Source organism: Myxocyprinus asiaticus, chromosome 23, assembly GCF_019703515.2.
Source record: "Myxocyprinus asiaticus isolate MX2 ecotype Aquarium Trade chromosome 23, UBuf_Myxa_2, whole genome shotgun sequence".
NCBI lineage: Eukaryota > Metazoa > Chordata > Actinopteri > Cypriniformes > Catostomidae > Myxocyprinus > Myxocyprinus asiaticus.
Window position 1 is genome coordinate 22,256,988 of NC_059366.1, and position 16,958 is coordinate 22,273,945.

Below are 16,958 nucleotides of genomic sequence, written 5' to 3' on the forward strand. Positions count from 1 at the left end.
TTTTGCTCAATGTCCTTCCTTTGTTTGTTTCGTCCCAACAGAGAGCAAGGAGGTGTACAAAAGACAAGTGTCTATCACATGTATTGCCATGGGGATCAGCTTTCTAGGCACCCTCTGTATGGCTCTCTACTGTCGGAACAAGTAAGTGGACTTCAGAATTAATCAAAGCTTGAGCTTTTCCCCAGGGCATATCATTTATGTTTATTTTTTTAAAGGGGCATAATTTAACAAGCTAGAGGAAAGAGCTACCACAATGGAAACCCATAAACATAATGACTGGAGGAGGGAACATAATTACTTTCACACTAAAGCTCTATTGGCCACCTTTCCAACAGGAATGAACTAAAACATTTTTGGCCCATGGCATGCTTCACTTTGCTATGTGTTGAAACTTATAGGTCCTCATTATAGGCACAAGATTCCAATGATTTGTAAAGTTTTTTTTTCTTTCGAGCATCCAGTCATCTGCCCTATGCCACTACTTTCAGTGTACATTAAAAACTGCATTTGTCAAAAGAAAAATAAAAAAAATAAATAGACTTAGGTTTCCAAGTCAGGGTCCACTTGTGACAATGCTCCTATTTTGCTTTTATTTTCTTTTTTTTTCATAACAAATTATAAGCATAACAATTTGAGTGAACTTTTTTATACAAAATCAGTTCATTTCTAAGTTAATACGTTTTGTTTTGTTTTATTCTACACATTCAATACTTGCCTCTGTGCATACAAATCTGTTTGTGCCTGTTTATGAGTAAATATCGTCACAGCCCATAATTTTCCATACACTAATCACATTATGTTGCCTCCTGCAGGAGTCGGAGAGAAAAGCTCCAGGCCCACTTGAAAGAGAGCCGCAACCAGAAAAATTACAGCCTCACCTCTTCCAGTCTGACCCCCAAGCCCAGCCTCAGGCCACAGCAAGGCCTGCAGCTCCAGAAAGTAAGCACCTCTGTGACAGATCTCCTTCTCTGCTCATCAGCAATCAGAACCAGGAACAGTTGACACTTTACAGCACTCAGCTCACAGCAGTATTGTCTCTGTCAAAGCTGTTTAGGATGTGTAACTCTCTGAGGACAGCCACATTGATAATGGAAGTCATGCTAGTCAATTATTTAGGGTTTGTGATTACTGGATCATTCTTAGCACAGAGCCTGTGTGCCAGTCCAATCTCTTAGACAATGTAGACAGTGTATTACCTTCCCTGCATCCCTTTGCAGGATTTTGTTAACATTCATCACTCTCTCAATCGCTCCAGCCAGCAGATCCATCACAGATAAGCTGATACAGGCTATTTGCATGGCAAACACAGTGGTAATTTGAATGTCACTCAAACACAGTGAGATGTTTAATCGCTACAGCAATCACACACTGTCAAGGGATATGCAAATGCCAGCCAATGCAATAAAAAAAATTCCAGTGACAAGGATAGTCAAGCAGATGACAAAAACCTGTGAGGCTAGTTTGTTTTTCCAACTTCTGTCTTTTCAAATAATAACAATTACAGTGTACCAATGAAAATAGAATAGGTAGATTGACCTGTCAAACACTGGACACATATCTGCATTAGAAAACCCCCTAATATCAATATTTTTGAAATTTTGTCTGACTTCAATGAGACATAATGGAATCACCTCAAATTTCTCTTGCGGTGACTATTTCTCCTGACCTTTACTAAGTAAAGCATAATTAAAGTAGGCAATTTAATTTCACACTGTTCCTTGATGCTCAGTTTTGCTGACTTCCTTGAATTCGATATAGGTGATGTATCTAGGGATGTCCCGATACCAATACTGGTATTGGAATCAGGTCCGATACCACACTCATGTATTCGTACTCGTGCTCGTAAAAATGCTCCAGTACCAAAATCCTATACCATCTGACGTATGAATGTCATTATTTAAACATTCAGCGCACAAATCAAAATCATGTTATATCCTAGTGAAATTATTTGACAGCAAAAGCTGCGTATATTGAGATAAATAAATAGTTTGCATGTGCAGTGCTTAAAATGTGAGTGCATGTGAATGTGTGGAGCCGGTGTTGTGTCTTGTACCTTGTAGTGCTCCTTGACTCAAATGGGAAACACCATCATGAGCATCACATGCTCTGTTTGTAGCAGATAGAGCAGGCAGAGCACTGATTCACTTTTTAGCACGACACACATACAGACTACATATTCATTTAATTAAATAGCAGCATTTGCAGTTTAATAATCACCTTGAATCACGTTGCGACCAGCTTTTCTGGATTAAGAAGCCATAATGTCAGAGCTCTATGGTAATAACAACACAGAAACTCTTCAAAATAAAAGATCTGGCAGAAAATAAACCAAAAAAATTAATTTAAAGGGAAAAAGTTCACTATACTACTACTACTTATAATAATAATAATAATAATAATAATAATAGTTATACATCAATATTAATTGTATTATATTTAAGCAATATCTCACATCTGTGATGCTCTTTTATACAGCACTTCATTTGACAAAAATAATTCCAATGTTGTATCTTGGATTGTGCTGTTTGATAAAAAAATACAATATGATGTTGAAAATGAATTCTTATACTTTTAACTGATTAAAGTTTTAATGAATTCATTTATTTAAACACTATTTTAATCATAAACTTTAAATATATTTCAGAAAATTATGATAAAATAATAATAATAATAAAAAACAGGTATCGGATTCGGTATCAGCGAGTACCAAAAAGAAAGTATCGGTACTCATACTTATTTTTAAAAAAATGGTATCGAAACATCCCTAGATGTATCAGATTTGACACTGTGGGAAACACTTGTGTTAAGCTGTATTAAAGGGATAGTTCACCCAGAAATGAAAATTCTCTCATTATTTACTGACCCTCATGATATCCCAGGTGTGTATGACTTTCTTCACCAGAACACATTTGAAAGAAAAATAGAAAAATAGCTTAGTAGGTCCTTAAAATGCAAGTGAATGGTGATCTGATTTTTGAAGCTCCAAAAAGAACAGACATTCAGCATAAACGTCATCCATATGACACCAGCTGTTAAATGAATGTCTTCTAAATCGACATGATCACTTTTGGTGCGAAAAAGATAAATATTTAAGTACTTTTTTTAACTCTAAATCATGCTTCCTGTCAGAAGTGGTACGCACATGTGACGTAATTGCATTGGCATTTGAAGCACGTGAGAACTGACACATATGAGTCACAGCCGGAAGAGCAGCACTGTTTACAAGTGAGAAGGAGGAATGCTGTACAGAAGCTTCGTTGGTTTTGGTTTAGATTAATTTAACAGCTGGTGTCATATGGATGACGTTTATGCTGACTGTCTGTTCTTTTTGGAGCTTCAAAAATCTGAGCACCATTCACTTGCATTTTAAGGACCTATTGAGCTAAGATATTTTTCTGTATTTCTTCAAATATGTTCTGGTAAAGAAAGAAAGTTATACACACCTGGGATATCATGAGGGTGAGTAAATAATGAAAGAATTTTCATTTTTGGGTGAACTATCCCATTAAGAGGGCATAGTCTTTTTTTAATTTATTTATTTATTAATTTTTTTTTAAAGGTAAACACATTTATCTATAATTGATGTTTGCCTTAACTTGAAAACTATATAGAGACTCCTCAGGCTCCAACATACTTAAAGAGGTCTGTGAAATCTTGTCATAAGGTTATTGATCTGCAATATTATTCTATCACATTTAAAAGTCAGTCTTAACCTTTTGGGTTCCCTATCAAGATTCAATACACACTCACCGACCACTTTATTAGGAACACCTGTACACCTACCTATTCATGCGATTATCTAAACAGCCAATCGTGTGGCAGCAATGCAATGTATAAAATCTTGCACAACAGTCTCAAGAATTTACTCAGAATGGTGTCAAAAAAAACAAACAAAAAAAAAACACATCCAGTGAATGGCAGCTCTGTGGAAGGAAGCACCTTGATCGAGCTGAAATAAAGGCTACGGTAACTCAGATAACCCCGCTGAACAATTGTAGTGAGCAGAATAACATCTCAGAATGCACAACACACTGAACCTTGAGGTGGATGGGCTACAGTAGCAGAAGTGCTTGTTGAGTGTATATTTTGTATGCATCTCACTCATTCCCAGGCAAAATTTACTAAAGGTTCAGCACACGGCCTACAAACAGACATTAAATAACACTTAAGTAGTTTACAGTATACAGTCTTCTCTTGGACGATATTGTGGTCTTGTCTGTGTCATGTACTGTAAATGTAAATTATTTATCTCTTGCATTACCCCCGCATATACCTCAAAGTTATTGATTTCTGTGTTTAAGAAATTCAATTTAAAACCGACATGCAGCTGTATCTTAGGGTCAGCATGGAAGTACAATTCAAACTCACCGGAACCCTGTCAAATATATTACATTTACTCCAGAAACTCCTCTCTGGCATTTAAAACAATTAAAATCTACCTTGGGACACATCATGCTAATCATAAAACTCAGATTAGGTGGTGGTCTGGCATATTAGAAGCCCAGCACTATTTTGCAGTTAAATTAAAATGTCCATTACTCGAACATCCCACTCGTTGCAGTCTAACAGTCCTACTGAGGAACCAGTATGCAAGACTGCATGTATTAAGCCTTATGCCCATGTTCACAGCAGGTGCATCAGTGTGAATCAGATTGTACAATAAGAGTTCCAGCATTATTATTAATATTATTATTATTATTAGGGCTCAAGCACTGAAAGTGTGGAGGGCCAATTGTTCTTCTAAAGATTATTAGGGCCCAAGCACTGAAAGTGCAGAGACCCTATTGTTCTTCTAAGAATTATTATTAGGGCCCAAGCACTGAAATTGTGGAGGCCCTATTGTTCTTCTAAAGATTATTAGGGCCCAAGCACTGAAAGTGCGGAGACCCTATTGTTCTTCTAAGGGATTTTTTTCCCAAGGTTTTGGGGGCTTTTGGGGGGCTTAACATGCTCAAATACTCATGAAATTTTGCACACACGTCAGAGTTGTTGCCCATTAGGGCTTGGCAAAAGTTCATATATGGGCATGTAGAGAGGGCTCTGTAGCGCCACCTAGAAGATGGGCATGTTTGGGGGGCTCTGTAGCACATCCCTTTTGAGCTACCATCACCAAACTTTGTACATATATAGATCTCATCAATTCGGACAACTTTTGTACTGACAGTCATAAGGTCCGCCCAACAGGAAGTCAGCTATTTTGCATTGTTTGAAAAATGCATGCTCTAGAATTTGAAATACTCCTTTTAGGGGATTCATTTTACAGGTAACAAATGTGGGCGACATCATGCCAAGACATAGATGATGCTAAATTGCAAGCAGATTTTTGATATATCGAATGGTGTTGCCATGGTGACGCGATAAAATAATGTACAAAAATGGGAAACTGGAAGCGTCTCATATCTTCTGCGTGCATCGTGTGATTTACATCAAAACTGAGCCGTATGTTTGGCATTGCAGGCTGATCACATTGATGTGGCTATTGTGGGTCATGGTCGTAGTGCCACCAACTGGCTGAAGGAAGTGTGGCACATTTAACAGACTTTGAAATATCCCTCTTATGTTTATCTGAATTGCTTAAATTTTTTTAGAATAATGTCAAGACAGTGCAGATTTAAAGTTCTGAAGGGGTTCTTGATATCTTAAATAGTGTTGCCATGGCAACACATTAAATGTCATTATTCCTTTTTATGTACATTAACATGTTTTTGAGGTACATGGCATGCTTGAATTTTCATGATATTTTGCACACACATCAGAGTTGTTGACCATTAGGCCTGGGCAAAAGTTAACACATGGGCGTGGCTGGGGAACTCTGTAGCACCACCTTTTGACAAAAGTGGTGGGGTCAGTTTCTTCTTCAGTCACTAAACTTGCTACATATATTGTTCTCATCAAACTGGACAACTTTCAAAATTACAGTCATTAGCGCCGCCCAACAGAAAGTCGGCCATTTTGGATTGAATGTGCATTTTTGCAAAATTGCAGGCCCTGAACTTTTGAATACTCCTCCTAGGGGGTTAATGTCACTATCACCAAATTTAGGCAACATTATGCCAAGACATTGAAGATGCTAAATTATGAACATAATTTTGATATATTGAACAGTGTTGCCATGGCAATGCAATAAATGAAGGGGGGAAATGTGAAACAGGAAATTCCTTATATCTTCTGTGTGCATTGTATGATTTTGATGAAAATTCAGCTGTATGTTTGGTAATGGGGGCTGATCAAATTTATGTGGCTATTATGAGTCACAGCCATAGCACCATCAACTGGCAGCAGGAAGTGTGGCACTTACAACTGACTTTGAAATAGTCCTCTTAAATTTACCCAAATCGATTCAAAATTGTTTAGAATAATGTCAAGACACCATTGATTTAAAATTGTAAAGGGATTCTTGATATATTGAAAAGTGTTGTCATGGCAAAGGATCAAATTACATGATGTTGTATTGTATTCAGGTGTATTTGAACTTTTAAATACTCCTCCTTGGGGATTCATGTGACTGGCACCAAATTTGTGCAATACCAGCAATAAATTTATGGCGAAAATGGAAAAAAAGGAAGTGCCTTATATCTTCTGTGTGCACTGTGTGATTTTGATGAAAATTCAGCTGTATGTTTGGTAATGGGGCTGATCACATTTATTTGGCTATTATGGGTCATGGTCATAGTGCCACCAACTGGCAGCAGGAAGTATGGCACTGTTAACAGTCTTTGAAATAGCCCTCTTATGTTTACATGAATTGCTTGGAAATTCTTTAGAATAATGTCAAGACACTGCTGATGTAAATTGTAAAGGGATTTTTGCCATGGCAACACATTAATTGTTATTTTTCATTTCTTCCTATATTTGGGTATTTTGTGGCACTTGGCATGCTTAAAATTTCATGAAATTTTGCACACACATCAGAGTCGTTGGCCATTAGGTCTGGGCAAAAGTTCACACATGGGCATGCAGGGGGGCTCTGTAGTGCCCCCTTTAAAATGGGCATGTAAGCCTGTGTAGCACCCCCATTTTCACCTACAGTCACCAAACTTGGTACATACATATTTCTCACCAAGCTGGACAACTTTCATAATTATAGTTATTAGATCCACCCAAAAAGAAGTCAGCCATTTTGGATTTTCTGTAAATTGCAGTCTCTGAACTTTTAAAAACTCCTCCTAGGGGATTCATTTCACCATATTTAGACAATATTATGCCAAGACATTGAAGATGCTAAATTGTGAACAGATTTTTGATATATCAAATGGTGTTGCCATGGTGAGGCATTAAATTAGTGGTGAAAAATTGGAAACAGGAAGTATCGCCTATCTTCTTAATGCAATGTGTGACTTAGATCAAAATTTAGATGTATGTTTCAACTTGGGGGCTAATCACATGGATGTGACTATTTTGGTTCATGGTCATAGTACCACCACCTGGCAGCAGGAAGTGTGGCTCTTACAACACACTTTAAAATAGTCCTCTTATATTTACCCAAATTGCTTCAAAATTGTTTAGAAGAATGTAAAATGCCAAATGCATGTGTCCACCTTGCATTGTTTTCAGAATGCCACTGGGTGGAATTGGGCCCATGGTGCTTGCAGCTATATTTATTATTATTATTTATTAAAAAAAATCATTAGGCTATTTTTTCCCCCTCAGACCTTATTTTATTTGATATAATTTCCCTGTTTGACATGTATATGCATACTGAATCAAAGAAAAAGAAAAAAAAATCAAAGTAACAGATAATGCTGTGTATACTTATTAAGAATTTAGGACTAGCACATTTTGTCTGAATTCACTTGGCTGTTGCCTGAATAACACAATAGCTGTATTCAGACCTGATGCCCCAAGTCATAATTGCCAAATAGAAAACAATTGTTATTAAAAAAGGAAAAGAGATTTGTCATGTATGGAACCTATGATTTTAGTAAGATTTAAGGAGATAGGGAGATAAATGTTTTAGGGAACCTTTACATTCTGAGCACTATGCTGTTCATCCTTTCAGATGTTATTTTGTTTGTTTGTTTGTTTTTTACAACCATGACGAAGAAAGGAAAAGCACACAAAATATGGTCTCTTAGCTACATAAATACAACCTTTTCTGCACTTCACAAGTTCTCTCAAACAAGTTCCATAGAAGAAGCTATTGCAACATTGGATTTACCTAGCCTGAAAGTGCTATATTACATTTATGCATTTGACAGATGCTTTTATCCAAAGTGACTTACAGTGCCCTTATTACAGGGACAATCCCCCTGGAGCAACCTGGAGTTCAGTGCCTTGCTCAGGGACACAATGGTGGTGGCTGTGGGGATTGAACCAACAACCTTTTGCTTACCAGTTCAGTGCTGTAGTCCACTACGCCACATATTACCTAATTAGAGTGACTCTGGTTCCCTACTCTGATCCCCTATCAGCCATCAGTTCTCCTCTACACTCCCTCTCTCTTCTGTTCTATTTGTCACCATGGAGTGAAGGTGGGATATTAAAGGAGATAAAGTATCTCTCTGACATTTGGATAATTCACTGCATTCTGCCTAAAGCAGAAATGGGCTTTTATGAGGAAGATTTTCAAGGTGTGAAATTTAAATTGGATTTGTCTGCAGGTTCCAAAGATGTCTGTTGGATTTTCAAAACATCAGCCACAGATTCTTTGTCAAGGCCAAGTGTCAAGGGAAGAAGTAGAGCAGAATCCTGTATGTGCACTTTACGCAAACTGGATACATTATATTATTACTTAGTTACTGTTCTCTAATCTAATTGGACAAGAGGCATTCCAAGAGCACTGACATTTAGTAACAGCATTGATGCGCTTCACTGTTTGTATTACTACACTTGCCTGTGTTTGTAGCAATTTGTAGTAAAAAAGAAAAACAAAGGCAGCTAGTCTGTAGGTTGCTTGGTAAAGTGCTTGTTTAAAAGCATTTGCTGTAAATGAAGGTGGCTATGATTACCTGTGGCATCGTGCCTTCAGCTACGGCCGCATCACAGTCATGCTGATCTTTATTAAAATAGCACTCTTGCTTGTATGATATTGCTTAATTAAATAAATTAGGTGACAACTCATAAAATCACCCACTGAAAACATGATATTTAACATTTCTCCTTGTTTTTTGTGTGTTTTTTGTTTTTACAGTATTATAAACCCACAAAGTCCACACCACCTCATATAGGCACTGTTCGAGAATCCAGTTTTGCACAGAACACTGATGCCTCTACTGATCTACAGGGCAAACATCCCAGGTATGATAATATTGACATTACTTCTGGGAATAATCTATATGCAAATCTGCATCCACAGCAGAGGAGAGATTACTGAAGATTAGCATCACAGCTAATTCTCAGTTTTATTGTTAAACACATATCTTCATTCTTAATTTTTCATGGTTGATTTAATGGCATTACAAGCAAAATATTAGCAATGATTACTGTAACAATACAGTACAGGGTTGGGGGTATTTGATGCATGCATGACTGTATGGATGGGCAGGGAGTTTTCCCAGAACAGAACCATATGGCCAACACCAACAGATTGCTTCAGTTGTCTATATTGATTTAAAGTATTCACATCAAGTAAAAAGACTTGTCTGCTATATGCTAAGTCCTTTGAAACCATACAAGAGCTTTGCATGAGGAACAGACCAAAATGTAAGTCTTTATTCACTCTAAAATCAAGTCAGTAATGCAAATAATTATTCAGCTCTCCAAGCAAAGGTAACACTCTGGAACCAATGATGTTTGATATTATTAAGGATCAAGACCTGTATGGAAATCCTTCAAAATGTTCCTTTTGTGTTTTGTATATAATTACAGAATTTACATTTTTGGGTGAACTATTCCTTTAATGTAATCTATGACCACTGTTTTTATTAAATGTGTATCAGTGGATTCACTGAAATATTTGCAGATTTAAATATTTTCTTACATTGTGGTTACTAACAAAGAAAACCTCAGGAAAACTCAAAGAAAGATAGAGAGAGAGTGTGGACGTGAGCTTGTGCATATCATGGGGCTTTGGCGAGGGGTGGGGGTGGTCTTTGATGGCCTAGACACAAATCCTTTCAGCCTTGTTTAATCCTCATACTTTCTTCTATCTAAACGTTAAGCCCTGATTCCACGCTCTGTTTTTGTTTGTGGCTCAGTGCATTCATTCAATCATATTTTTTTCCTGTAATTTGTTTGCAAACAGCCTTTGCCCTCACTCTATTGCCCATGTCTTCAAAAGATCATCACAATCTAACTGGTTGCACTTGTCTCAGCATAATGAAGGACTTAGATATGCAGCGAATTATCACTTTGTTGGAGACTCAGCTAATATTGAGCCCGAAATTCCTCTTCAGGCTATTCTCACCAAATAGTCAAATATGTGCTCCATACTGCCAGCGGTTTGATAGGTCAATTAATCTCTATGTTAATGTGGCCCCATTCAGTGCAAATGCATATACAACATCTCCCTTTAGTCTGGCTAGCAGTATCACATAAATATCTAATTGCAAACCAGGTGACTCATCTGCAGTGTGGTTCATTTTTTTATGATAGAGGAAATATATTTAGTAAAAAAATTTATTTGATAGACTACAGATGCAGGGATACAGACCAAGGCCTGTATTCCTGAGTTTTGTTCATTCAAGCATTATGGACACATGTTCTTTGTAAAACATTCAGCACACCAGATGGAGACAGAGAGAGAGAGAAAGTGAGTGTAAAATATTTTAATGCTATGGATCTGGCTAAAAATTCACAGAAAGAGAGAGAATCACATGTGCTGTTCACATTGAGGATTTTTCATCACAAACAGACATCAATAGCAGAACAAAAATTGCAAAGTCTATAAAGATCAATATTGTTTTACATTGTCATTACAAGGCTGTATTATTATATCTAGACTAAAATATTGTAAAGTGATTAAAAGGTATTATAAAACGCATAGTTCTGAATCTAAATTATAAATTTCAATTAGACAAGGCATTTTGCCATTGCAAAATAACAATAAACCCACCCATACCTGTTCGATATGTCTTTTGTCTACATTCTGTTATGTCAGGGATAATATCTTCTGGCAGAATGATAGATCTTAATACATTTTCCTAATAAAATAAATCATTAAAATAAAGTAACCATTTTATAAAAGCAATGAGGTACACAAGGCTGTGCTTATAATGTGAATAGTCACATGTAAAGGGTTTTCGGGAACTCTGCTTTGTGTCATGCCTAACTATGCCTTTTAACTATGACAGTATTTACAATATAGCACAGCTGTCCTACCTTACTGCTTAAATACAAAACTACAGTCTGAAGCCCTAAATTATAGCATATATGCGATATTTATTTGTTTTGTTTTTTTCAGGAGCAGTTCCTTCTGTCACAGTCCAGATCAAACCTGTCGTCCTGCTCTTCAGTCTGGTTCCCGCAAAACTCCACCCATAACCAGAGGATGTCTCAATGCCATTGGAGGATCACAAGAGTCTGGTCCCGCCTACCAGCACCTGCAGGAAGTAGACAGCTCAGAGGAGTCAGTGAGAAGGTTAGGTTGAAACATTACTTTTGCTGCAGGCTAAAAAGTAATTTTAGCCTGCTAGCCTGCATCCCTACAACCAGAGAATCAAAAACTAAAGTTGAATCTGTTAGAGCAGAACTATGCACAAGCATTAAATAATTAGCATGTGCCACTTGCTAATTATTTAATGCTTGTGCATAGTTCTGCTCTAACAGATTCAACTTTAGTATTTGATTCTCTGGTTGTAGGGATGCATTAATGCAATGAAAATTACATGCAGAGAGCTATTTTTTGAAGAAGGGTAATGTCCTTTTGAGTTCTGGTGGATGACACTCTGTTCCTAAACTTACAGAGGCAGCATTATAAGGCATTATATGTGTGTTCCAAACACAAAGTCTGCAGTGTCAATCTCATTTTTAAAAAATTACGTTTTTAATTTTTATTTTGTCAATGATGTCAAAGACAAGATGAAAAAGCTGCATTATTACAATAATCAAATGGTTTTAATTGTTAGATCATCCATCCTGCCTCATGAATGTGAAATCGTCCATCCTGAATGACAACGCCAGGACTGTTAGATCCAGTCTCCCAAGTCTCTCATAAGATATTCAAATATCAGAGATTAGTCTGATATCCAAAACCAGTCAACATCAACAGCTTATTATGTTAACTCTTCTACCAGTCCAAGAGCTAGGCATAGGCAGCAGGGGAATATAGCAGAAGGCAGGAGACAAAGTGAAGGTAAAAATTAGCATAATTTATTGAATAATCTCAGGTGTTTCTCAATGCTCGGTTGAACTTTGTCTGGCCAGCTCAAGTTCAAGTTTTATTATACCAAACAAAGACAATAGGAAAGTACTGCTTCACAGCATCATCCTGTGATGTTAAAGACCTTGAAATGGAGACAATTCTTTATTTCTAACTTGTGAAGACAGCACAGCACATAACAAAAATAATTAAATAAAGACAAAAAATAATACTGCAAGATATTAAGAATGCACTAACACTGTTTATTTATTTAAATATTTATTTATTTAAAGACAAATATAGAAATAATTGATTCAAATAATCCAGTCATAGTATGTTTGGGAAATCCACGCTTGAGCTGCATGAGCTTCAAGAGCTGGGCACTTGAAAAATTAACTTTACTCAAGGGTTAATAACCTCTCTCAAACACATTCTGTGCACATGAGATCACTATATCGACAACATAAAAGTAACATTACAACTTATATCTGCACAGACAGTGAAGGGAATGAACAGGTGAACTTGAACTAAATTGCACGCCAGAATATATAGCTTTCATTCTAGACCTTATTCACAGCAGTGGCATCTTTGATCTGAGTTGTGGAAATCAGATGTAATCTAGGAGCTTTCTAGCATTTGTGCCATTGAAGAGATGGTAAGTTTATCCCTTACAGCATCATTGTCATTCCCATTAAAAATGGCACGAGTGTGAAGGTCTATGAAAACGTTTCCTTAAAACGCACTACACATAATGCAATATCCTTTTCTAAACATGAGGAATTCACAACAAGTTACATGTAACTTCTAAACAGTATTGCTGGGTTCGAGTCCACCTTAATCGAGTCAGAGACAAGTCAAGAGTCTTTAAACAATCGAGTCCAAGTTGAGTCTGAGTCCAAAAGGAGCTGAGTCGGACTGAAGACCGAGTTCATAATAGGCCGAGTCGAGTCCGAATGAATCTGTTCATGAATCTGAATTCAAATTATAACCGTAAACTCAACATCAATATGTTAAGCTTATTTCAAATTTCACAACTAAGAAAAACAGTTTGTCAATATAAATGTAACAAAAACACCTCTGTTGCCTTTCATATATATATTTTATGATTAGTATCCTGCTGAACAATCTTCAAGTGGTTTCAGAATGAAAGCATATGCTTTAGGTGTATGAAAACAAAACTGTCCTTCAACACACTTCTTATTGTGTTCTGTTGACATTTCATTTATTTGTTGCTTTTTCCCCTCCACTCAAACATAGACTAAATAAAGTGAAAGCTGCATTAGTCATTACAACCAAGGCTATTATGTTTCAAATTTTTACTTAGTTTTTATTTCTACTTCATTTTCAATTTGTCAATTCAATTTAATTTTGTTTTATTTAAAATTATCCCTATCTAAAGAAATAATAGTCTATACTGAGATTTCTTTCTGAATCTTTTTTCTGCTTCTGCCGACTGATTTGGGAAAATACAGTACATACAAATGAGTCAACACAGTAGTAATTGGCACTCACTGAGAAGTTACATCTCACGATTTGACTGCAAATGCTACATCCAAAAACACTGGAAAAGCCCACTGATAATATTAGGGCCATGTCGTCACGGACATGATTTTCTAGTTAATTTGCGGGAAACCGCACAATGCAGGGCAGTTCTGCATGCTGCTTGTGTACCTAAATCCCTGATGCGTCCATGTGCATCTCGCAGCTGCTGCCGCAGAAGATAAAATTTTTATTTTTATTTTATATTTGCTTGAGCGGCAGCCGTGTCGGTCTGCAATCTGTCTGAAATCTTTAAATACCAACCAAAGACAATTTCATTGAGCTCTTCTTTAACCACAAAAACATGGAGAATAATAATTCTGAGTCATAAATTTAACAGAATTGTCCTTTAAAAGTGTCAGTTATGTAGGCTAAAAAAAGACGGTGATTTATAATAAAAAATAAAATAAAATAAAAATGTAAAATAAAAACGTCATAACCAACTAAATTCATCTCGTAACAAGAAGTTTAGCTTCATACACAAACTCTGTCATGGAATAATGCATTTATTTTATAGTCTATAATTAAATTAAACAAAATATTTCACTGCCCAAAATATCCAAAAATGTTATTGTGCATGGTTGAATGTTGTGAATGGTGGACAAATGCTGTAAAATAATGTATTTTAAGCAGTTCTTCAATGCTTTGAAAATAGTCAATCAATAATAAATAGCACCTATTTATGTTTATCTGTTTAGAGTTGCTGACTGCTTTAGCAATAAGTTTTTTTCCCCCGACTATTTAAAAAGTTACACAGTTATTTCATCAAGCTATTATGGACCACTTCAAGCTGACAACACTGCATGGACCACAAGAGACTACAGAAGTCTACATGTATAGATAAATTATGCCTTAAAAGACTTAATACCCAATATTAATAATATTTTTATGTATATTTATTTTGATATTCTGTTTTTAGTTAACTGCAAGAGACATGATGTGGGTGACTTGACTCAATGATGTTCTCGATTTTAAGTTTTTAACCACAATGAAACCGCAATGCGAGCACCGTCTTGGCTGCAAAATCACCACATGCAATTTTACCAGTTGTCAGGTCCCATGTCATGTGAAACTGCCTTGTTTAGTTTCTATTACATTGGTTACATACCCGTCTTTATGTTTTCGCCATGCCAGCCACCTTGGTAGTCGATGTTATACAGTAGTCTCTGTAGTAACATTCAAGCATATTGGTTGACTGATGAGTGTGCCTGTGCATGTGCGTGTGTGTGTGTGCATGTGGTTGCTTAAACACAGTAAAACAACTCTGGGTATGTCTACAACTTCAGGGGCTAATACAGCTGCATGCAGACAGATATGTGTTCATTAATTTCTGTTTTGTTATTTATTTTTTTATTTTTTTCATTGCATCACAAATGTCATGGACTCCAGAGTCCCAAAGGCTCGAGTCCGAGTCAAGTCTGAGTAAAAATGCATCCGAATCCGTGACAATTCCAAGTCCAAGTCCATTAAAATTGGACTCATGACTCAGACTCATGTCCGAGTCCAAACTTGAGTACCCCAGCTCTACTAAACGTCCTGGTTACTTGCATAACCTCCGTTCCCTGATGGAGGGAACGAGACGTTGTGTCATAGTTGTGACATTAGGGGTCACTCTTGGGAGCCCGAAACACCTCTGGTCTTTGAAAAAAGGCCAATGAAAATTGGCGAGTTGTATTTGCATACCACTCCCCCGAACATACGGGTATAAAAGGAGCTGGTATGCAACCACTCATTCAGGTTTTGTGCTGAGGAGCCAAGACAAGGTCCCGGCCATTTCAGCGGGTAGTTCAGCGTTGTGGCAGGAGGGACACAATGTCTCGGAGGTTACGCAAGTAACCAGGACGTTCCTTATCTGTCACTCACTTGACGTTGTGTCGATGAAGTGACACTAGGGGTCCCTATATGAAACGCCATAACTGGCTGAACTGTGTTACGTGAACTGGCGGTGTGTGACGGGTAGACCACTGTGTGACTCGTAGCCAGCGCACCAGGCCGACATGTAACCTCCCCCAACGCTGTTATGAGTGTCGAACGGCCCTTCGGGGACAAGTCGACTGCCCAAAAGATAGAGACAGGCTAGCCCAGTTGTGGCCTCTTATCCTCTGCCTCTGCCCATGGAAGACGCAGTTTACCAACAGGGAAACGAGTTAGCGGAAGATATACGTCGCATGGGGTTACCTATGGGGAACCAACACATGTGGAGCACCTACCCAAGTACAGGGCTTAGTTAGCACATGTACTGAGCCGGCAGCGAATTTCTCCACAAACTCGTCTGCCACAGGGCTCGGAGGAAGTCATCCAGGGAACACAATTTGTGAACACTACTGGGAGTCAACAGTGCACATCTTCAGCTCAGGGGAGTTGAAAGGCACTATGCGCAAGCGATACACCCTACCAGCTGTCCCGGACTTACCTGCTTGTGCCTGCCACTACAGGGGACGAAACCGGTTCCACCCAGAGATTGTAGAACCTCACAAAGGTGTTGGGTGTTGCCCAGCCTGCTGCTCTGCAAATGTCTGTTAGAGAAGTGCCACTGGTCAAGGCCCAGGAGGCCGCCACACTCCTGGTAGAATGGGCTCATAGCCCTGCCGGGGGCAGCACGTCCTGAGCGTGATATGCCATTGCTATGGCGTCAATGACCCAGTGGGCGATCCTCTGCTTGGAGAGAGCGCTTCCTTTCTGCTGTCCACCAAAGCAGACAAAGAGCTGCTCAAAGCTTCTAAAGCTCTGCGTGCGATCCAAATAGATGCGTAAAGCGTGTACCGGACACAGCAACGACAGGGCTGGGTATGCCTGCTCCTGGAGCAGCGCTTGCAGGTTCGCCACCTGGTCCCTAAAAGGGGTCGTGGGAACCTTGGGCACATAGCCCGGTCGGGTCTCAAGATCACATGAGAGTAGCCCGGACAAAACTCCAGGCACGTTTCGCTGACAGAGAATGCTTGCAGGTCTCCTACCCTCTTGATGGAAGTGAGTGCAGTCAGGAGGGCAGTCTTTAAAGAGAGTGCCTTAAGCTCAGCTGACTGCAGGGGCTCAAAGGGGCTCCCCGTAGACCCTGAAGAACTACAGAGAGGTCCCATGAGGGAATGAAGCACGGTCTGAAGGGATTCAACCTCCTGGTGCCTCTCAGGAACCTGATGATCAGGTCGTGCTTCCCTAAGGACTTACCGTCCACTGTGTCGTG

General features: G+C 38.2%; 1 protein-coding gene across 1 annotated transcript in view; it reads left to right on the forward strand.

Moving 5' to 3' along the window:
- LOC127414195 (pro-neuregulin-3, membrane-bound isoform-like) overlaps window positions 1–16,958 on the forward strand; it is a 602,373-nt gene that overhangs the window by 573,322 nt on the left and 12,093 nt on the right. The window contains exons 5-8 of the mRNA XM_051652025.1: window positions 42–141; window positions 813–939; window positions 9,131–9,237; window positions 11,342–11,518. Of these exons, the coding sequence (XP_051507985.1) occupies window positions 42–141; window positions 813–939; window positions 9,131–9,237; window positions 11,342–11,518 (511 nt within the window). The remainder of the gene's footprint in view (window positions 1–41; window positions 142–812; window positions 940–9,130; window positions 9,238–11,341; window positions 11,519–16,958) is intronic.